This window comes from Homarus americanus, unplaced genomic scaffold, assembly GCF_018991925.1.
Source record: "Homarus americanus isolate GMGI-L3 unplaced genomic scaffold, GMGI_Hamer_2.0 scaffold45698, whole genome shotgun sequence".
In the NCBI taxonomy this organism is placed as follows: Eukaryota; Metazoa; Arthropoda; class Malacostraca; order Decapoda; family Nephropidae; genus Homarus; species Homarus americanus.
This window is the reverse complement of record NW_024735554.1, coordinates 2,269,706-2,293,368: the sequence shown is the minus strand read 5'-3', so window position 1 is coordinate 2,293,368 and position 23,663 is coordinate 2,269,706. Positions and strand designations below refer to the sequence as shown.

Here is a 23,663-nt window from a genome sequence, read left to right as displayed (position 1 = left end):
ATGACTAAAAAAGTTAATATTAAACTTTTAAAATGATTGAATAGTATAAACTTCTTGATATTTACTAAAATAGTAAGGAATTTAAGCCCTAGAACCGATTAATGTATTGGCGGACTGATACTAAAGCTGGTTGCCCGGTCAGTGCAAGCGAAAACATGTTGAGGTCGGTTTGTAAGAAATTCGTTAACCGAATTTTTGTTCGTTAACCGAATTGAAGATCCTTATGGAAGGCAGTTCGTTAACCGAAATTTCGTTAACCGAGGCGTTCGTTAAACGAGGGGTCACTGTACTTGTATATAATTTGCAGAAAAGCATTACATAAACATAAACATTTTGCTCTTCACTATCAGTCAAACAATCAAGAAATAAATGGAATTAAAGTTTACTTGTTAACTACACTCAGCCAAGCCTGACTATGCTGTCTTCTGAACTGTTTCCGTTCCCCACCGCTATTGTCTCACATCACCTCTGTGTTCTAGATGATCAAGGCTCTACACCTTTGTGTACACATCTTCACTAGGTATGACTTGTAGTTCTTACAAAACCTATACCTAAGAATCAATCCACAGTATATAATAATAATAATAATAATAATAATAATAATAATAATAATAATAATAGTAAAAAAAAATAATAATAATATTAATAATAAAAAACACTTAAAAAATTCTACAAGAGAAGAAAAGTCTCTCTAGGACAAGAACATCAAAAGAGATAATCTAGAGCCTTGTTGTTAGTGACTAATGTCAATGAAAAAACAAGACAATAAAACACTTACCATTTCCAACAGATTCATATCAGCGTGTGTGACTCTCCTTCCCGAGGCTACAAGAAGACCAAAACATCTTTCCACAGCAAGTTCATCTGTGTTTGTGTGTGCAGTGTTGCTCTGGGTGCTGGGGGGAGCTGGAGTCACTGTCAAAACCAACTGCTTCTCAGTACTGCTACGTAGCTTGAAAAATTCTTTGTCTCTCGGCACAGTGTTGAAGTTTCCCTGGGAAGGAAGTTTCTGTAAATGTTTCGGTGATGCAATCTACACTAGCATTAATAGATACCAAAGAGACAAGACACATTATACTCAAAGGAGGCCTTGATCTTTGACCCCCATAGCATCAGGCTCTTGAATTTTCCTACGTGCACTTTCCTACTAAAGTCCATTTGTAACTAAAAGGTTACAACAGATGGACTGAAATATTTATACCTGCAGACCCCAGCCATCCTTGAGAAGTAACCCATGATTACCACCTAATACTTGCTGAGACAGCATTAGGAACCTCAGATATTTCATTTTAAAGAAAAAATATTTCAACTTCTTAGGTCATATTTTCCTCGCCTTAAATGAAATAAACTTCTGAAGGGTCACTTTACCTCCTATTGTGGTTATCTCAACAGCTTCATAACCTTAAGGTAAATATTTTAAGTCAATGTAAATACAACAACTGTGCTATTATGAATTTGTTATCTATAGCATTTTATAAATACTGTAGTTGGGTTATTTTACTTATCCCAGCCATGAGATCCAATAAAACTGGCCTGGTTTATAATTCTATGCTCAACTTTGCTATGTTCTTTCAGCAACCAATACTTGTTAAATGCAGGACTTTTATTCTCTTTACTTTATAAGTTGTGTTCTGTTATGGTTAGGTTAAGTTAGGCTAACCTCTCCTACCACAGCATGACCTTAAATGTGATTTTCCCCATCACTTCACACAAGCCAGCAGCACAGCCTTCCACCAGGAACACTTGATGCTATGTTCTCCACTCATTCACACACACCACCATTTCCTGGATGACTGCCTCCCCACCTCGCCCTATCCTTCCATTACCTTGGTCTCTTTCTCTCCTTCCTACCATCCACCTCTGTATTATATATTCAGTGGTTACAAGTTGCAACTTTCATATTCAAAATCTATATGTTGTGAAACAGTTTTTGGATAGACAGTGTCTTGTGACACTATTACATTTACTTATTTTGTCTTGGGTTGACTATTGTAACTCTTTATGGGTCTGCCTACCTAATCACCTACTGAAGAAAGTTCAGAGAGCGATGAACAGGATTGCCAGGCTTATTTTTCCTCTCCCAGTGAGGACTCCCACTAACCCATTCTTGGTTGAATGGCACTGGCTTCCAATTAAAGCTAGAACAGATTCAAACTCTGTTTAATGACTTTTAAGGCACTTCTGTTTGATGATCCTACGTATTTGTCCAATCTTCTAAATCCTCTGACCACAAGTTCTGAAATAATTTTGTGTACTACAGTAGTGATGATCCCTCACACCTTCAGGAGCCTAGAGCAGTACGGAAATGTTCTTTTGCTGCCTGATCCTTTTCCTATACACCATCCAGATTGTACAAATGGTTGTCTGCATCCATGAAGCAGATGACTTCGGTGGAGGCCTTAAGAAACAACTTAAAACTTTTTTTTTTAAAGCTTATGATCCTGATGATGAACTACTGTATTTCGAGCACTCGGGAATTCTTTGAAAGAACTGATGCTTTTGAGAAACAAAAGACCAGCTATTATTATTATTATTATTATTATTTTTACCAACCTTTCCCTTCCCATTCTCTCACTATGTCCATCACACCTGAGTTGAGACATTCCTCTTTAACCTAAGTTCTCTTTACCTTACTGTCTTCCTCTTTAACCTAAGTTCCCTTTACCTTACTGTCTTCCTCTTTAACCTAAGTTCCCTTTACCTTACTGTCTTCCTCTTTAACCTAAGTTCCCTTTACCTTACTGTCTTCCTCTTTAACCTAAGTTCCCTTTACCTTACTGTCTTCCTCTTTAACCTAAGTTCCCTTTACCTTACTGTCTTCCTCTTTAACCTAAGTTCCCTTTACCTTACTGTCTTCCTCTTTAACCTAAGTTCTCTTTACCTTACTGTCTTCCTCTTTAACCTAAGTTCCCTTTACCTTACTGTCTTCCTCTTTAACCTAAGTTCTCTTTACCTTACTGTCTTCCTCTTTAACCTAAGTTCTCTTTACCTTACTGTCTTCCTCTTTAACCTAAGTTCTCTTTACCTTACTGTCTTCCTCTTTAACCTAAGTTCTCTTTACCTTACTGTCTTCCTCTTTAACCTAAGTTCTCTTTACCTTACTGTCTTCCTCTTTAATCTCCAAGGATATATCAAAAAGGTGAGACTGATCTGCCTGTTGCCTGTTTTGGCAGAGCTCCTCTTCCTTCTTCACCAGCTTACTCCTGGGCACTCTTCTGAACGCTGCAGCGAAGGTTATCAACACACGGGCAACCTGGACAAAAAAGATGTTTAATATGAGTCACAACACCAGTCATCAATATCCCTCGGTATAAAATAAAATTGAAATTAGATCAAGTTACAAATCAATTGGCTACTCTAAAAAAAATACCACTGAATTGTGCTGCATTCTTGCCTCGTAAACATTTACTGTACTCTTTTCATGCTTTCTTGGGTCATAAGACATCCACTATTATATTCAGTTGATATCTAAACCAACCAGTCAAGTTCTTCCACAAGTGTAAAACACACCACTCTTAACAGGCAGCACAGCACCCAACAGGTATGAAGAACAAACAGTATTAATCAACTCAAAGTGGAGTACAAGAGATGATTTATTTACCAATGAGAGAGAGTATATAGAAATGGTATACTGTATATCTAATAGTGTATAATGGAACTGTATAGTGATAAATATGAAAGGAATATACAGTATAGAGGATTGGTATATAATAGTACAGTATATAGGAATGGTATTAAGTGGTATATAGGAGAAGTATACAGGTGCTGCCCGTTATAAGATGGGGTTAGGAACTTCTAAAAGCCATCATAAGGTGACTGATAGTATATCAATATTAATAACTTATAGGGGAAAATAGGTTCCATTCCTGAGTCCCTGAAGAGCCACAGTTAGCACTAAGAGTGGTTATATTTCAACTCGTAATTTCGGGCACATACATTTTTTTTTTTCCTCTGTTACATGCACACACAATCTTTCATGCAGAATGTGCAAAAAATAAATAATAATTATCATAAGTTCAAAACCATAGAGGGGAGGAAGGAGAAAAGGGAGTGGCATGGAGGATCTTGTCTTGTGTCCTATGTGGAGTGAAATGATTCCCAAATGGCAATGCAGTATTTTTTATTATTATTATTATTTTTCTTTAGTCCTGCTCACATTTAATGGTACAGTATATTATTTCATGTACCTACAAAGAATAGCTTCTTCCACACACGCAAACCATCCTCTGGGCGCCATGACACAGTTCAACTGCTCAGCCTGGCAGTCATCATGGACAGACAGAGCCTCCCACACAACCCGCATGGGTTGTATGTGTTATGCCATTCCAAGATTACATCAATGTATCTTGGAATATTGTAAGTTATTGCAGATCAATTTTTCACAACAGTGACAATGCAGGAAAAACATTTGGGTAACGACCATTGTAAATCTGATCTTAGCCATCGCATATGGTATTTGGTGTTAATTTTTTAGCAACATAAAACTGATTGGTCGTATATCAATCAATCGTATAATGGTCAACACCTGTACAGGAATAGTATATAGTGAGACATAAAGTAGTATGTAGGATTAACAAAGACAAGGCTATTTAGACAGTATAACTTCCACCTGAGAACGCTAAGGACATGACGAAAGACTTTGTAGTTACAGTCATTCTTAGGAATTTTAACTTACAGCTTCAGGAATTTGACAACGGAAAACATGGCACTGGAATATTGCCGTTTCTTGTGTATCTCCGTGAGAAGAGGTGAAGGCAAAGCACCGCGCTTCTGACGTGTCTACTTTCCCCCGGGCACAGAAGAGGATGCGGTGTATCTTGAAGCGAGTCATCTCTGTGCTTGTGGTGGCATCATAAATTCTGTTGAAATATGGATAAATATAATAAAATCATCCTATTCAATTTTTAATTTCCTGAGACTTATATAATGCCAATCATTAATAGGAAAATAAGTCTCAGATATGCGTCACATTCAAAACATTATATAAAGTACTTTGCTGTATCAATAAAATACTTGTGATATGTCCACAAAAAAATTGAAATAAAAATGCGATAGTAAGGCCCAAAGGCCTCACTGTCCAGTAAGGACAATGACAATACAGGAAGCATTATGTTAGGCAATGGATATACTGGGGATGCTTCAAGCACGAACCAACAACCCTTAGGGCAAAGATGAGAGCTGTATCTGCTCAGCTGCCACACCCACTATGTTTCAAGTAAAGATTACATAATTAAAATACAATTGGAAGACTCACATGACATAGCCTTCAGAATTTGATGGAACTGAAACAGAGACTTCCAGAGCCTGTTCCTGAGCTTGAGCGTTGAGTATTGCCATATTTCTCTGAATCTCCGCCTCACTTCTAGGGGCATTAATTGAGGCCGCCCCCAAATATGTCACCCTGTTGAATATTGTGTAGTCCCCACTGCCATCCTCTGTTTGAACTCTCTCCACTGAAAGCAATAACAAAATACTAATAAACATAGCTACAGTATAATGAACTCCAAATTCTTCAGAATCCATTTTAGTTCTAGTTATAATAATAATAAAAAATTGTTACTTTAACTGTGAAAATTTTATATATGACATTATAAAAATCCACAATGAAGTAGATAAAAATTTATTCACACTGTAAACGGTTAGAAATGTTCTGTACAGATTCTATAAAACAATCGGCCACAGGTAATATCATAACCCTACCCTGGCCAGTCACAAGAGTGGTGACAGGTAAATCCTAAGTGTTTTATTTTCTTCAAGATAAGTGTGGCTCATTATATAAATTACTTGCAAAATTAATTAAAAAACAAAGGGAGATAACCACAAAGAACCAGCACATTATGAAGCCATGGTCTCATTATGGGGGAGATAAGGAAGGAAAGTTGAGGAACAAACAACCAAAACAAAAACATTACTCTGCATACTGTGATGAATAAATATATAGTCCTATACATTATTATCATAAATTATATAATACATAATACAAAACTATACAAATTATCCATACTAATATCTATAAAAATCTGGTGTATCTATAAAGTATTGGGGACTCAGACATCTTAAAAACAACCTCCTCCATTTAAACCCATAACTTCAGTTTCTGTCCCATGAAACTCACTATCATCATCTGAAGCTACTTGAGAAAAACTTGGATTATTTTCCCCAAGGTTCCTGTCGTCTATCCTGCCATCTTGATTATTACAAGCGTCCTCACTGAGCGTTGAGACCTGAGACACCTGAGTTTCTAGGATGGGCAGCGAGAAGCAAGAGGAATCCTCATCCTTCTTTGTGCAGAATTTTGTGCTCGAATCCATGCTGTTTGGAGAGGAGCTTTCTGAACTCTTCTCTCTCATTACCTGCAAAAAAACACTGTGATTGTAGACAACATCTCATCAGCAGCTGGAATCTTTTGATGATGACATTTGCCCCTAACTCTAGCATACCACAGAACAAGAGACCAATACTCAGCCAAAAGAATAGTCAAAGCAGAACTAATTAGACATATAAAAAAAAAAAAAAAAAGTTTCATTATACTGTATTCCACTGCAAACTGGAGGATGGACTACTTTTTCAAATCTATAATTACAGAATGACAAACAGATACACCCCAAGAAAAATATAACTGATGAAACATTACTTGCTGTTAGTACTGTATAAATATAATTTTTGTATATTGTAGACACCTGTTCCTGTACTGTACCTAAACAAGTTTCCCCTTAAACATTGTGGTTCCTGACCATCACCTGTGTTTGATGATCACCTAACATTAATATTTCATAATCAAAACTTGTGAATGACCATAAAACAAGAAGTCTTTGTAGACCTTATCACCCATCTGGGAGAACAGTGCAATAAAAGTGCTTACATTGGACACAACTTTTAAGAGAGACAAATCAAAGAGCATTCCTATCAAGTATTGAGAGTTATTAAAATGACTGGGACAATTACCATTACTTTTGAGTCTCCTACATAATACTGTAGTGACCTTTACTAAACTAACTTAACCTATGCACATCTTTACAACACTACTGAAGTGTAACTTTTTTTGGGGGGGGGGGGGAATTTCATTACAGACAATCACCCTAACATCCCTGTCCTCCTGATCTAGTCATATATCCTACAATTTCACAGATACTGATCAAGAGTTCCTGAAAAAATGAATGGATGAACAAACTGACAGAAAGATAGGTAGATGGATGAGTGAACATACACATACAGATGGATTAAAAAACAACTTACAAAAACTTATCCCGTTATTACAAAGAAAAACCCTTGAAGTATTACCACAGGAATAACTCTTACTCAAAATAATAAACAGCCCCCCCCCATGATCTCTCAACCCATAAATATTGCCAAACTTTTTTATCCAGATACAAATAATCAACTGACAATTATACTGAAAGAGGAGGGGAAATAATACACTTAGTTACAAGGGTATACGGTATTGGTGGTGTAAACATGGTGTGGTAGAATGGTGGTGGTGTAAACATGGTGTGGTAGAATGGTGGTGGTGTAAACATGGTGTGGTAGAATGGTAGTGGTGTAAACATGGTGTGGTAGAATGGTAGTAGTGTAAACATGGTGTGACAGACTGGTGTTGTAAAAAGGGTGTGGTATAATGGTGGTGTAAACATGGTGTGACAGACTGGTGTTGTAAACAGGGTGTGGTATAATGGTGGTGTAAACATGGTGTGACAGACTGGTGTTGTAAACAGGGTGTGGTATAATGGTGGTGGTGTAAACATGGTGTGACATACTGGTGTTGTAAACATGGTGTGGTATAATGGTGGTGTAAACATGGTGTGACATACTGGTGTTGTAAACATGGTGTGGTATAATGAGAATGGTGTGGTGTAAACATGGTGTGGTAGAATGGTAGTGGTGTAAACATGGTGTGGTAGAATGGTGGTGGTGTAAACATGGTGTGGTAGAATGGTGGTAAACATGGTGGTAGAATGGTGGTGGTGTAAACATGGTGTGGTAGAATGGTGGTGGTGTAAACATGGTGTGGTAGAATGGTGGTGGTGTAAACATGGTGTGGTAGAATGGTGTGGTGTAAACATGGTGTGAAACATGGTGTGGTAGAATGGTAGTGGTGTAAACATGGTGTGACAGACTGGTGTTGTAAAAAGGGTGTGGTATAATGGTGGTGTAAACATGGTGTGACAGACTGGTGTTGTAAACAGGTGTGGTATAATGGTGGTGTAAACATGGTGTGACATACTGGTGTTGTAAACATGGTGTGGTATAATGATGGTGTACATGGTGTGACATACTGGTGTTGTAAACAGTGTGTGGTATAATGGTGGTGGTGTAAACATGGTGTGACATACTGGTGTTGTAAACAGGGTGTGGCATAATGATGGTGTAAACATGATGTGACATACTGGTGTTGTAAACAGGGTGTGGTATAATGATGGTGTAAACATGGTGTGACATACTGGTGTTGTAAACAGGGTGTGGTATAATGATGGTGTAAACATGGTGTGACATACTGGTGTTGTAAACATGGTGTGGTATAATGATGGTGTAAACATGGTGTGACATACTGGTGTTGTAAACATGGTGTGGTGTAATGATGGCATAAACATGGTGTGGTATACTGGTGGCATAAACAGGGTGTGGTATAATGGTGGTGTAAGCAGAGTGTAGTGTCTGGGAGGGTAAAGCACCTCTGTAAGCTCCTGCTGTAGGTCTTCCATGTTGCCGTTGTTGGCAATGTTCAGTTGTGGCTCAGAGTCTTGGGCTGCCAGACTCTCGACAATTTCATATTCTTCGCTGGTACCTGCTGAATCACTTGACCTCAGGCTGGAACACTCTTCCATACTTCCCTGGGAGAGGAGGAACACGTGTCAGAACACGAGTACAGTACATCAGTGATAATCATGCAAAAGGGTACACTTGGGGTATCTCGCAAGAAATAATTTATACGGAAAACTCTGTTACAAAGAGAAGGAATGGGAGCCAAGATATTGTGAATTTACAGGTTTTCCGGGAGTGTTTCCTGGGATAAAAAATAAAATAAAATGAAAATAAAAAATATACCATTTCAGCACTCCATTTACAGGTGTATCTATTTCAGGAAAATGTACAGCACTCTGTTGCATCCATGTTAAATTAACCATTAAAAACAATTACCCTGATGTAAGATATTATTGATAAAAAAACAAAACATGAGAGGTAACCTGTTTACATTCCCCAGGCCAAGAGCTAGGAAGTGAAGCAGTAGTTACTTCAGTTTATCAACACCTTCATGTTTATGCACTTATTATGGCCTTGCACCACCACCACCAATACAACCTGCCCACCACAGTAATGAAATAAGGAATACTACACACAATACTATAGACAAAAACAAAACAGCTACAGTAGAGCCCCACAGTAATGTACATAATCTCCAGAGCATTGGGTGTGAGAAACATCACTAAACAAACAACTGGACATGAGACATACCCAGGGAGAACAATGTCCTGTGTCAACATATACAGTACACTGTACTGTACTACAACCCAGTGATCTAGACCAACACCTTTTATTTCAGAATATTCAAGTACCTGTATTTTCTTACTTTTATGAATAGACTGAATGCACAACATGACACTGTTATGAAATGACTAACAGGACCAGACTAGTTTTACACACAAAAATTTTTTCTTTAAATAATATGGATGAGCCACACACAGCCGGCATATCCAACTTTTGGGTTTCGTAAAGTCCAGTTTAGTGTGTCAAGCTAGATTTCAAGCACAACTACAAAATAAATTCATATACAGTATTTATATAGACACAAATACTGTACAGGTATATACCAGTACAAAAAAGACATACTGTATACTAAAAAATAAAATTACTTGAGATTTTTCTGCAATTTGATAATAAATGCCAAAGTGTAGTAAAGTGTCATCAGGTAGCAGCCCTCAAAATCAAAACATATCTGAAATTGGAATACTTTATCCCAATAATTCTATCAACAGTAGAGTACAGTAGCAACTTTTTCCCATCAACAGTTCTTATCAATACACTTTTCAGTTAACTCATGAAATGTATACCTGTACAGCATATGGTTTACCTAATGATCAGCAACAGACAGCCTGGGAGAAGGAAGCTAATATTTGTTCAATACAGTATACCGGTACCCCAGCTGAGTGGACAGTGATATACAACACACAGCACCTTTTATAAAATTCTATCTTGTTTCATCGCCTTTGTGCTACAGCGCTGAAGGTTTATCCTTTTACCACTCTGTATCATATGTACTTTCCTGTATGGGATACAACTCGGTTCAAACAATTGTTTGCCCTACACCTAGCCCGATTAATCGTTCATCCAGTATCAGTTAAGTCCAGTGCGATCTGTACACCATCCAGATAACTTTAACCCCATTATCCTTGGCTCGGCTCTCACGCCCTGACGCATCCTGTCAATTCAGGTGCGGCTACCTAACCTTATTTGGGGTTGATTAGGTAGCATTTGGGACACTAAGTACGTGTATGTATATACAGTTGGTCCTCACATTAAGCGGTCCCGCATTCCGCGTTTCACCGTTACCGCGGTGCCTTGCCAGAACCTAACATTTTCACATTTCGCGGTCGCGAACGCCATTACGCGGAGAGTGTCCGGCGCGACGCTATTTTTAGATTTTCCCCACGCGCCACGCCGCCTGCCTGCCTCTCCCTCCTCCTCCCTCCGCTTGGGCAAGCGGCGCGGTAAGGTTGCGCAGTGTGTCTTTGTTGCGTTATCACTGACGTCATATGACGTACAAGACCTGTGATTGGCCATGCATCCCTACCCTCCTCTGCTGCTAGCTGTAATTGGCTTAAAGTATTATGACGTGTCCACCCGGGGGAGGGAGGGAGGGAGGAGAGACGACGCTTGACCTAGCCGCGACAGTTTCATCCCTCAAGGCCACTCCGTGTTAACGCGCATCCATTGTTCCGTAAAATGGCTTCCGCCGGACCACCACCCCCAGAGAAAAACCTTTCCTTACCTGGACCCAGCGGCACTAAGCCAAAGAAGACACGACGTTCCTTAAGCTACGAGGTGAAGTACCAAATTATTCAAGATTTGGAGAAAGGAACACGGCAAGTTGATCTCGCGCGCCAGCATGGCGTCAACGAATCTACGATTCGCACGATCAAGAAGGATGCAGCCAAGATCAAAGAGCACATGAAAATCACAAAGTCTGCAGGTGCTTCTATGATCAAGTATTTTCACAACCAGGTGCTTCTCAAGACAGAAAAATTACTTGTGAGGTACTTGGTGCGTCAGGCGCGACGGAACATGGCGGTCGACACGCGCTCTGTGAAGGACTACGCACGTGAACTGTACATGGCAGTGGCACGAAAGATGGGAATTACAGAGCCCAAACCCTTTACTGCTTCCTCTGGGTGGTTACAGAGGTTTAAGATCCGGAACAAGATCACCAATATAAACATTGGTGGTGAAGAAGCGAGTGCTGATCGTGCTGCGGCTCGGGAATTTCCTCCGTTTTTACGTGAGATTATGGAGGAAGGACAGTACAGTGACGACCAGGTGTTTAACATGGACGAATCTGGTCTTTTCTGGAGAAAACTACCTTCCAAGTCCTACATTGTGAAGAATGCCAGCAGGATTCGGGGCCGGAAAATGCAGAAGGAACGCATCACCGTCCTGTTTGCCACCAATGCCTCCGGTACCTGTAAGCTCAAGTTATCGGTGATCCACACAGCACGCAAGCCGCACGCCTACAAAACCATGGACATGACCAAGCTAAATGTCCACTGGCTGACAGCACGTAAGGCATGGATGTTCTCTACACTGTCCCTCTCCTGGTTTGATGACTGTTTTGTTCCCGATGTAAAGAAATTCTGTGAGCAACAGAATGTCCCATTTAATATTTTGTTGCTGCTGGACAACGCACCAGGACACTCGCCCCTACTGTTAGATCGTCACCCCAACGTAAAAGTGGTCTTCCTTCCTCCCAACACTACGTCTATATTACAGCCCATGGACCAGGAGTTGATTTGCAATGTGAAAGCTGCATTCTCAACAAAAAAATTCCAGCTCCTGAACGACTACACCAACACCAGGGAAGAGTTGCGTGACCTGAGTGACACCACCACCGATAGCAAGAGCGACGAAGATGAGGAACAACGGTTAGAACAGCAAAAAATACTCTTCAAACAATTCTGGAGAATATTTAACATCAAGAAAGCTGTGGACATCTTGGTGGAGTCATGGGATCAGCTGTCTATTGCTACAATTCGTCACGCATGGAGACATGTGTTGCATGGAATACCAGGTGAGAGGAGGAGTCAATCTGTGACTGGTGAGGTTCAGAATGTTGCAGTAGCAGTGGACCTTGCCAGAGAAGCTGCGCAGACTGTTACAGTTCCAGGCTTCTCCGAGACCACCAACGACGACATCCTGGAGGTGATCAGAGATCCTGAAGTGACTGCCGACGAGATGATGGAAGAAGAACACGTCAGTGAAGAGGAGGAAGAAGGTGCGTCAGTCTCCGAAGAACACAATTTAAGTCATAGTGATATTAAGGGTGCCATGGAGTGTGCAGAGAAGATGAAGTCCTTCCTTTCCCGCGACAATGACGATGACCGCTATGAAGTCTTCCATAACCGGCTGGTGCAGGCTATGGAGCCGTACATCAAGGTGTATCACGACAACATCAACGCCAGCCGTCAGCAAAGCATAACAGATTTCTTCACCCGCAACCCACCACAGCCAGCCCAAGCCAGTGATAGTGACAGTGAAGTTGACTTTGAGGGATTTGTCAGGGAAGCCCTGACAACTGTAAGTGACAGTGATGATGATTCACCTAGTAATGGTGATTCACCTGAGGGCCAGTAATCTGCCCTCTGCCTCGGAACCAGCCTCCATCCCCGTATGCCGACCCATCTCTTCTACTACCGTAAGTGTTACACAAAATTTTTAGTTTTTTAACCTATTCTTTATTTTTCCTATGTTAACCTTTATCTTTCCTAACCTAACCTCTTCTATATTACTTGTTTTTTCATACCATCATAAAGTTAAGATAAAATTTTTACTACAACATAGTTGTGTGTCGTCAAAAAGTGGAGTTTGGGGATCGGCCTGGACTCCATTTCAATTAATCCCATATGTTATGTTGTTCACTTTCCGCGTTCCTCACTTTCCGCGGGACCCTCCGGGTTACATTAACCGCGTAATGTGAGGACCAACTGTATATGAATCTTTACTATGAGTTTCGTACTTAGCTGACACTGAACCCCATGCTGAGTTTCACAGCAGTGTTGTCACCAGTGTGCCCTGGTAGTACAGTGTTATTCACTCTTTATAAGCATGTTTCCTTTGAATGCTATTCATTTCAGAGTTTTCAACACAAAATTCAGATTCTACATACAGTACTCAAAAACATGGGATTCAACACTGAAATCACCTGAATTAATGAAAACAATAATTTTTATGCCAAAAAGGAAAATCTGACATCCACATTTGGTGGCCATCTTTTAATTTTGAATGTCCAATCAGAGAGATTTGATAATTAATTAACCCTTTTTGAATCTTCCTGCTAATTTTCATACTTGTATCATCATTTGCAAAATTCCCTTAGAATTTGAGACATTTAGCTGCTCTGCTAATGGGAGGAACAAGGCTAAAAGTAAGTGGATGAAAAATAAAATTTCAAAGGAAATGGTTAGATGAAGAATATGAGAGAACGAAGTGAGGCTTCATAAAAATTATCAAAGAAATTCAAAGGAAATGCAGACAGGTCAAGAAAGATGATCTAGAAAGGAAATGCAAGGAGAATGAAGTTGATGACAGAAGGCATAATTATTGGGAAATGTACAGAAAGATGAAATATATGAACCAGAAAAAAGATAATAAATGGGGTGGGACTATTAAAAGCTAAGACAATAAGATTCTGTTTGAGGCAGAAGAAGTATAAGAGAGATGGACAGTACAGAGAAGAACTATTCAGTGATAAAGATAGAGTAGACGTAAGAAACGAAAAGGTAATAAAGATCAAAATCCCAATTCTACAAACAGAAGCTGAGGCAGCTGTGAGCAAAATGAAAAATGATAAATCTTGTGGGGTTGATCAGCTTCCAGCAGAATTTATAAAACAAATGAGCAAGAATGAGATAAAATGTTTGACTAAAATATAGAATTTTATATTCTACTGTACTTCAAAGGAGACCTTCCCAGTTATTTAAAAAAATAAAAAAATCAATATTTGTACAGTCAACCCTCACTTTACGCGGTTAATGTAATGTAACCCACAGGGTACCTCGTGAGAAACGCGTAAAGTGAATAACATTACATATGGGATTAAATGAAATAGAGACCAGCTGACCCCCAAACTCCACTTTTTCCAACACAATACCTATGTTCTAGTAAAAATAACATCTTAATTTTATGATGGTACATGCACACAATTAATACTTAAGAGAAATAGAGAAATACAGTCGCCAAGTTAATGTCCTTTCAAATAATGGACTCGACTCCCTCCCCCTCTTCTCACACTACACTCGCTGGCTCTTCCCTCTGAGAAATTTTTGGGGGAAAACCAGGTATAGTAATAAATAATACCTCAAACTAAAGTTAGGATAATATAATTGACATTGCTGGATTCCTTGTAAGACCAGGAATATTTTGAATATAAATGTCATATATTTTTCACAAAAGATAACATATTTACTCAGAGTAAACATTACATCTAAAATTTGTAAGTCTAATGCAAAATCTATGATGTTTATATTCAAAATGGTCATCAAATTGTAAGAATTCCAGCAATGTAAATTATATTCTGGCCGGGTAATTTGTATGAATTTTATGAGCAAAAACAAATATCTTCAGTTAATAAAAAAAAAAATATTCTTCACACATGCCAGGTGGTCAGTTGCCGGTCCCTCCCTACCCCCCACCCCCACCAACCCTCCCTACCAGATAAATGTGTGGGAATACCAGACTGTGTACCTTTTTCATAATAAATAATAAATCAGACTAAAGTTAGGATAATATAATTGACATTGCTGGATTCCTTGTAAGACCAGGAATATTTTGAATATAAATGTCATACGTATACAGTGGCCCCTCGGTTAACGAACTCAATCCGTTCCAGAAGGTCGTTCGTTAACCGAAACGTTCGTTAACCGAAACCATTGTTTCAATGGGTTTTTGGGTAATTGGTTCCAGCTCACCGAAAATTTCCTAAATTCAACAAAAATGGTAGAAAAGTTCACTTACTTTGAGGTGTGTATGTAGAAGGCTCCTGGATGATGATGATGATGATGGGATTTAGAATGGGGGTGGAGGAGAAGGAAGAAGAGAAGGCATTGGGGTGGAAGAGAAGTCACCCCATGGTGCCATTTCACCCATAAAATTTTAGCTCTCTGGTTTAATTCAAGATTATTTTCTTTAAATCAACGCTGCACTGCATTATATATTGTCAATATATAAAATATATTTCAAAATGACCAATAATTTGCTTGGAAACACAGAAAAAAAGCGTTTAGTTGAAGAGAGTCTCAAGCAAGATGTTACCTCCAGTGAAAACAGAGAGAGACTGACGCCTGTTTGCTGTGTTAAGAGGCTGGATGCCGCGCATTAAACTAGTCACTTTACCTTCAATTTTGTTCAATAATTGTTAAAATGACTAAAAAATTGAATATTAAACTTTTAAAATTATTGAATAGTATAAACTTCTTGATATTTACAAAAATAGTAAGGAATTTAAGCCCTAGAACCGATTAATGTATTGGCGGACTGATACTAAAGCTGGTTGCCCGGTCAGTGCAAGCGAAAACATGTTGAGGTCGGTTCGTAAGAAGTTCGTTAAGCGAATTTTTTTTCGTTAACCGAATTGAAGATCCTTATGGAAGGCAGTTCGTTAATCGAAATTACGTTAACCGAGGTGTTCGTTAAACGAGGGGTCACTGTATTTTGCACAAAAGATAACATATTTACTCAGAGTAAACATTATACTATCTAAAATTTGTATGTCTAATGCAAAATCTATGATGTTTATATTCAAAATGATCATCAAATTGTAAGAATTCCAGCAATGTAAATTATATTCTGGCCGGATAATTTGTATGAATTTTATGAGCTAAATAAAAAAATTATACTTCACCCGCGTAAAGGGGTACACCCACCGCGGAATGTGAGCATCCTGGGTTCTGGCAGGGCACCGCGTAAGGAAACGCGGAATGTGGGACCGCGTAAAGTGAGGGTTGACTGTACAGTATTACCTAAAGAGCCAGGAGCCTCACAGTGCACCCAGTTTAGAACAATAAGCTAAGTAAGTCATGCCAGCAAAGTTTTATTAAACATAATTTTAAGTACAGTATAGTCTGAGTTTACGCTGATATTTCATACACGTTTGGTCATTTACGCGACACCTGTCCAGACGCGCCAATTATTAGTTACGCGGTACATTCTTTAATTTACGCGGCAAGCGGCTGGTCGCTGACGTCAGACTCATGCCGACAACATCGCGGACTGTGATTGGGCCACGTATCCTTACCACCCACACACCCCCTCCACCGAGTGCTATGATTGGTCTATTTAACCTTGCTTGCCCAGTCAACAAAACATTACCGAGTTCTTCACCCGCCACCCACCACAGCCAGCCCAAGTCAGTGATAGTGAGGATATGGACTTTGAGGAGTTTGACAAGGAGGCCCTGGTAGCCTCTGTGGTGAATAGTGATACAGGTGAGGGCCAATAATCTGCCCTCTGCCTCAGAACCAACCCCCCATCCCCATGTGCCCAGCCATCTCTTCTACTAACGTAAGTGTTAAAAAACCTAATATTATTGATGTCTCTTAAATATTAATTGTGTGTGCATATCATCATAAAATTAAGATGATATTTTTACTACAACGAACGTATTGTTGGCGATAGCCCAAAAAAAGGGTAGTCTGGCGGTCGGCCCAGTCTCTATTTCAATTAATCCCATATGTTCCGTTATTTTATTTACGCGTTTCACGTTATACGCATACCTCCATGGGTTTAATTGACCACGTAAACCCAGACTATACTGTACTTTAAAATAAAGTTTAGAATAGAAGGTGAGTTATCTGAAGAGAAAAGTGGATTCAGAAAGGAAAAAGGAACTAGAGAAGCTATATTTGGTTTGAAAATTTTGAGTGAAAGGGCTTCAGAGATCCAAAGAAATTTGTACATCTGCTTTATTGATATTGAAAAAGCTTCTGATAAGATAAAGCACAATGAACTTATAGAGATCTTGGAAAAAAAAATAGGCATTATCGAAAGATATACAGTGGTCCCTCGATTAACGAACACAATTGGTTCCACAGTCTTTCGTTAACCGAAAATTTCGTTAACCAAATCTATTATTTCAATGGGATATTGGGTAATTGGTTCCATCTCACAGAAAAAGTACATACAAAGTACTGAAAACCGGTAATAGAATTAACAAAACACTAAATATAAAATAAATACAGTACTGTATTGTACAGTATACTGTACAATAATAAAAAAAAACAATAGAATACTGTATTTTAACTTACTTTGAGGTGTGTATGTCGTATTCCTGGCAGCTTTGTTTACATATCAAACAGCTGATTGTACAGGCAGTCGATGATGACATGCCATATTCTTTACAGAGTGCATTGGTTTTAATGCCTTCTTCATGTTTCATAATAATTTATGCACTGTATATTATCAATATGTGAACCAAATTTCAGAATGACCAATAATTTTAATATAAAAATGCAAAAATATTCAAGAGACCAACAAATTGGATGTTCACTCCACTGTAAACAAAGTTAAACTGAGAAGCATTGGTGGGTGATTTGATCAGCTGATTGGCACACAAAAATTGGGTGCTACTACAGCGTGCAGTCTACAAGATATTTAGGTAGGTTTAGATTAGATTAGGTTAGGTCAGGTCAGTTTAGGTTAGGCAAGGTTAGGTTAGGCCAGGTTAGGTTAGACCAAAGATATCATCGTAGACCGCACGCTATAGTAGCACCCAAAAACTGTTCCCTGTATTGTATATATTATCAATATGTTAACTAAATTAGAATGACCAATAATTTTAATATAGAAAATGCAAATATATTCAAGGGCACAACATTCTTGATATTTACGCCACTGGAAACGAATGTAAACACAGAACCGGTTACTGTATTGGCGGACTAGCCGATCAGCTGATCGGCTGACGCGCACAACAAAGCGCATTTCTTGTAAGGCTTTCGTTAATCGAAGTTTTGTTCGTTAATGGCATTGAAAATCCTTATGGGAGCTAATTCGTAAACCAAAATTTCGTTAATTGGACCGTTCGTTAATCGAGGGACCACTGTATTTATAATTTTAAAGAATCTTTACTGGCAACAGGAGGCTGCAGTGTTAGTATATAATGAACTTACTAATTGGTTCACAGTTAGACAGGGAATAAAGCAAGGTAGTGTTCTATCTCTAACAATGTATAATATATATCCAGAAGTCTTAATGAGAGACGTTATAAGTGATAATGAAAGACTAAAAGTTAATGGTAAAGTAATATCAAATATACTCTATGAAGAAGATGCTGCTCTCACCACAGAAGCAGTACAAAAAACTCATTAACAGATTAGTGTAAAAAGGTGAAAAATATTCTCTAAAGACAAAAGTAATGGTTGTTTTTAAATTGGAAATAAATCCTAAAATAAATATTATGGTAGGACACAGGGAACTTAAACAAGTGGAGAATTTTGTGAATCTGGGAAGTAACATTAGTTGTGATGGTAGATGTATGTCAAAACAAAAATAGGGCAGGCAAATACAGCATTTAAATATTTAAAAGACTTAATGAAGAGACATTAACTTCAATTTGAGAAAAATGGTGCTGAAAGGCTTTATTTGGCAAGGACTATTTCATGGGTCAGATGTACTGTTTTTGTTGTACATAAACGATATAGTCCACACAATCCCTGGTTACTGCACAAATGAGAGTTGTGCGGACAATGACCTACTAGAAAAAAACTGGTCACACTAACAAACAATTTGCTAAATTGAAAATGTTAAAATTCGAGGATATTAACACCTACTGCTGTGCCCTATTTGTTTACAAATCTGTCAATCACTCACTTGACAACAATTATTTCCAGTTCCGGAATAATCAGAGATACAACTTAAGGCACCCAGAGCAACTAAGACCACCCCCCATGCGCTCCTCTCAGTCCCAGACCTCCATAAAATATCCTGGTGTGAAGGTGTGGAACAACTTACCCCCACCCATCCCAGCAAAGACTACGCTCCCTTCCTTTAAATCATCTCTTAAAAAATATCTATTGTCTAAGTATTAATATTTTTTGTAATACCTACTTCATATACCTGCCTTTATTGTACCACCAAAACCGTTTTATCAGAAATTATCATGTAAATAGACAGAAATTAACATTGCAATAAATATATTTGCCAACTAGACATAATCCTGACAGCTCTGTCCTCTTGTTCCACCTTAATACAACCCATGTTGTACTGCCTCCTTCCCTTATCATATTTATGTTTTTCAATTCCACTGTAAATTATGTATATACAGTACTTATAACATAAATGCAAAAAAATATTATAAAATAAAATAAATAAAATAAACAAATATCGAAGTAATAACCGTGGTAACATTCTGGTATGTTCATATTACCACCATGCTATGTATACTATTCCAGATGATACTAAATGTTACATAATACTTCCTCGAGATAAATATATAGTACAGATACTGTATATATCAGGTGCCTACAAGAGTGCTCAGGCTCTCAACTGGCTCAGCCATGTTAATATTAAGATTTTTAATCGACTCTGTATCTGTGCTATTCTGCCTAAATAAACTGTTTCAATATCAATAACTCTCAACAGACACCAGAATGTGGTTAGAGGCCTTTGAAATGTGGTGTTAAAGGCAAATGCTAAGAATAAGCTATACTGACAGGAAAAGAAAAGAAGAATTACGAGGATAGGAAAAACTTCAAGAAAATACTTGAAATGTACAGATAAAGAACAATGAGATACTTTGGTTACGTGTATATAAAAAAGAATGAGGGGATAATAACAGAAATATTAATGGGCAAAGTTGAGGGTAGGAGGGCCAGGAGAAGGCAGAGAATGGGATGGATGAATGAAATTAAAAACTGGGTCCCCAGAGGGGTACAAAGCCTTGGAGGATTGGTAAAAACAGCCCAAGAACATTTAGAGTGGAGGACTGTGGTCACCAACCCTCAGATATGAGGACAGTACTCTGATTGATTGATTGAAAGTTGAGGTGTGTGAAGGTTATCTGGGTCTCCAACAAATAAACTTGGTGAGCATATTATGTAAGGTGATTAGTTGTAAACACAATTAGAAAATGGGATTTCAGGACCAATCTTCCACTTTCATTTATTTTTCTGTACCTGGTAATTACAGTATTAACACTGCACTGTGCAGTATCATCAACAGGAGCATTTTACAGCAACCAAATGCTCAGGCTATCCAAAACAATTCAGCAATGAGAAAATAAAGCAGAGATCACTCCATCAGGCTCTAAGTTAAATCAACATACACATAACATGCTAAACTTCTCACAATACTACCACACATGCACAGGTCTTGCTCTCTCACAAGTCTCTACTAAGAGAATTCAGGTTCTAAAGTGGCTCAACCATGTCAATATTGCTATTATTGATCACTGTACATATCTGCATTTTTCAAGATAAGTAAACTGTTTCAATATCAATGCTGAACAAAATATATATATATATATATATATATATATATATATATATATATATATATATATATATATATATATATATATATATATATATATATATATATATATATATAGTGACCTCGTTTTAACAATTTAAGTTAACGAAAATTTAGATTACTTTGCCTTCCATAGGATCTTCAATTGTAATTTTTAGTTACTTGGTTCTTACGAGACCTCAACATGTTTTGCTTGCACTGACCAGGCAACCACCTTTAGTATCAATCCTTAACCATTAATGGTTCTGGGGCTTAAATTCTATTTTTAGTAAATATCAAGAAGTTTATACTATTCAATAATTTTAAAAGTTTAATATTCAATTTTTTGATGTTTAACAATTATTGAACACCAAGGTAAGTGACTAGTTTAATGCCGCGGCATCCAGCCTCTTAACACAGCAAACAGGGAGTTAGTCTCTCTCTGTTTCACTGGATGTAACATCTTGCTTGAGACTCTCTTCAACTAAACGCTTTTTCTGTGTTTCAAAGCAAATTATTGGTCATTTGAAATATATTTTACATATTGACAATATATAATGCAGTGCAGTGTTGATTTAAAAATAATCTTGAATTACACCAGTGAACTAAATTTATGGGTGAAATGGCCATATATGAGTGACTTCTCTTCCTGTCCTTCTCTTTCCCCCATTCTAAATCCATCATCATCATCATCCAGGGCCTTCTACACACCTCAAGTGAAGACTTTTCTACCATTTTGTTGAATTGAAATTTTCGGTGAGCTGGAACCAATTCAAAAACCCATTAAACAATAGTTTGATTGTTTTTCGGTTAACAACGACTTTCTAGACCGGATTGAGTTTGTTAACGGAGAATTACTATATATATATATATATATATATATATATATATACTACTTCTATCAATTTGTTTTTATTACTGAACCATTAAAGTCATATTTTCTGAACTTTTTCAAATAACATTTTCGTAATACACCTGTATATAAAATTTATACTCTGTCCAGCAGGCATTATATTATATAGTGTATGACCAGATTGGTCAACGCCAGAAAAAAAGGGACCTCTGACAATTTTCTTCTCTGTGATCTGCTGCCCACCACAACATAGTGATGCATGGGTAGTTTTTACTTAGCAGCAAAATCAACATATTGCCACTTACATTCTGAGTAACTGAGTCTCTTGGGATAAAGGTGGTTTCCCAATGATTTTGTGAATAAATCTCGATTTTGACCTTTGTGAAATACTGTAACATTCAATGACATATATCCAGACAACTGGGGTTGGTTATACAGACCCACTGTGAACTCTACTCTATAATCCTTTGTGCCAGCTTACAGGATGAGTGTGGGGTGCACAATAAACAAACTGTAAGTGGTAAATTGAAATGTGATGACTGTACACATGGAATATATCTATAGAAAACTTACCCATATTGCTTGCCTCAGAATAAAACAATTTGGGTATAAACTCTTTTCCTCTCAGATTTTGTCCCAAGCTTTCTCATCATAAAGAATGACACCATTGATGCTGCGTGCACAAGAGGCAGAAACCATACATGACATCAAGGTATCATACCATCAAATATTTTCTAAACATTAACAAAAGCAATTTTATCTTATTTTTTATAGACAATGATTAATTATTCTTTCTATCATAATAATAACAATAGCCCCAAAAGAACATATTATATATACTAATATGTTAGATAGGATTTGAAACTTTAAAATAATATTAATTACATACTATTGGTTGATGATACATACACACACCAACAAAACAGCTCCACCTACCCTAGGATGAAACTTTATTACTATTTTAGGTTATTAGTTCAAGTTGAGAAGGTTGCATTATAACAGCAGGTTGTTATGTTTCATTGTCCAAACATGGAATCAACTGAAGCGGGCAGATGACAGGGCTATGACATTTACAGGAAATAACTAAGGGCAAAACCCTAAATAACATGTTTATTCCTCCACCAGATTTGCTCTAGTCTTGAGGTCAGTGGCTGGATAACCTGGCCACTGTCCTTCAGCAACTTGAGGATTGAATTGCATTATAAAAAACATCCTGGACACAGTCAAATTAGAGGTGTTCCTGTTCTTCATATTAACACACAGAGCATGACAGGTAAAGCTTAATGCACATAATAATATAACTGTAAACCTTATAAGTCTCCTTAATGAGCTGTTATGAGATACAATATAGAATATAACCAACACAGTGAAGAACAACTCCAGAAAAAGTCTTCGTTGTCTGCTGAACATTTACCAAGCACCACTGACCGGTCCATTAACCACAACCTTAACATTATATATTACTTCACAACTATAAATAAACAACCATAACCACCAAACACTTTAAAGGGACATTATTACTTACCTAAATAACATACGATCATTGGAGGTAGTCATCTGACATTTATCAACAACATCGACGTCACAAACCTTCAAAAACAAAACATTAAAACAAAAAGACTAACAGTTGATTCTAGTAGGACGGATCACTCAATCATTAGATCTAAGTCTTTACTGGGGCGGGTCTCCTTCACCTCCTTCACCTCCATATTCACCTTCGATTTCACCCAAATACTACTGCTAAACATGATGGACAGGAGCCAGCTATATCACCACTATTTAATTATATAATATATTACTTTTATATTCTGATATGGTCGTGTGAGGGCATTGATATGGTTATTAGTATCGCTAATCGTGTTTATCGATGATCAGTGTTGTATGAATGTATTTATGCAGTAAATTAAATATATTACCATTAAATATTATTCTCATATTTTATTTATTTCTATCATCATTACTTCTTTTCATTATTATATTTCCAAATACTTTACTAAATTACAATATGTACAGTACTGTAGAGCACATGCTGTATATTGTGCTATTACTATAACGAACGTTAAAATATGTACTATATACTAAAATAGCACTCTTGTTGGGAAAA

The 23,663-nt window shown here is 37.7% G+C and overlaps 1 protein-coding gene across 6 annotated transcripts in view; it reads right to left on the bottom strand.

Moving 5' to 3' along the window:
• LOC121871378 (rab GTPase-activating protein 1-like) overlaps positions 1–23,141 on the bottom strand; it is a 75,328-nt gene extending 52,187 nt beyond the window's left edge. For all 6 annotated transcript variants that reach the window (XM_042373597.1, XM_042373599.1, XM_042373601.1 and 3 more), the window contains exons 1-7: positions 23,085–23,141; positions 8,670–8,828; positions 6,116–6,353; positions 5,255–5,453; positions 4,676–4,859; positions 3,098–3,253; positions 779–994 (exon numbers count right to left, since the gene is read on the bottom strand). In XM_042373597.1, the coding sequence (XP_042229531.1) occupies positions 779–994; positions 3,098–3,253; positions 4,676–4,859; positions 5,255–5,453; positions 6,116–6,353; positions 8,670–8,822 (1,146 nt within the window). In that variant the 5' untranslated portion in view covers positions 8,823–8,828; positions 23,085–23,141. The remainder of the gene's footprint in view (positions 1–778; positions 995–3,097; positions 3,254–4,675; positions 4,860–5,254; positions 5,454–6,115; positions 6,354–8,669; positions 8,829–23,084) is intronic.
• Positions 23,142–23,663: the final 522 nt, after the last annotated feature.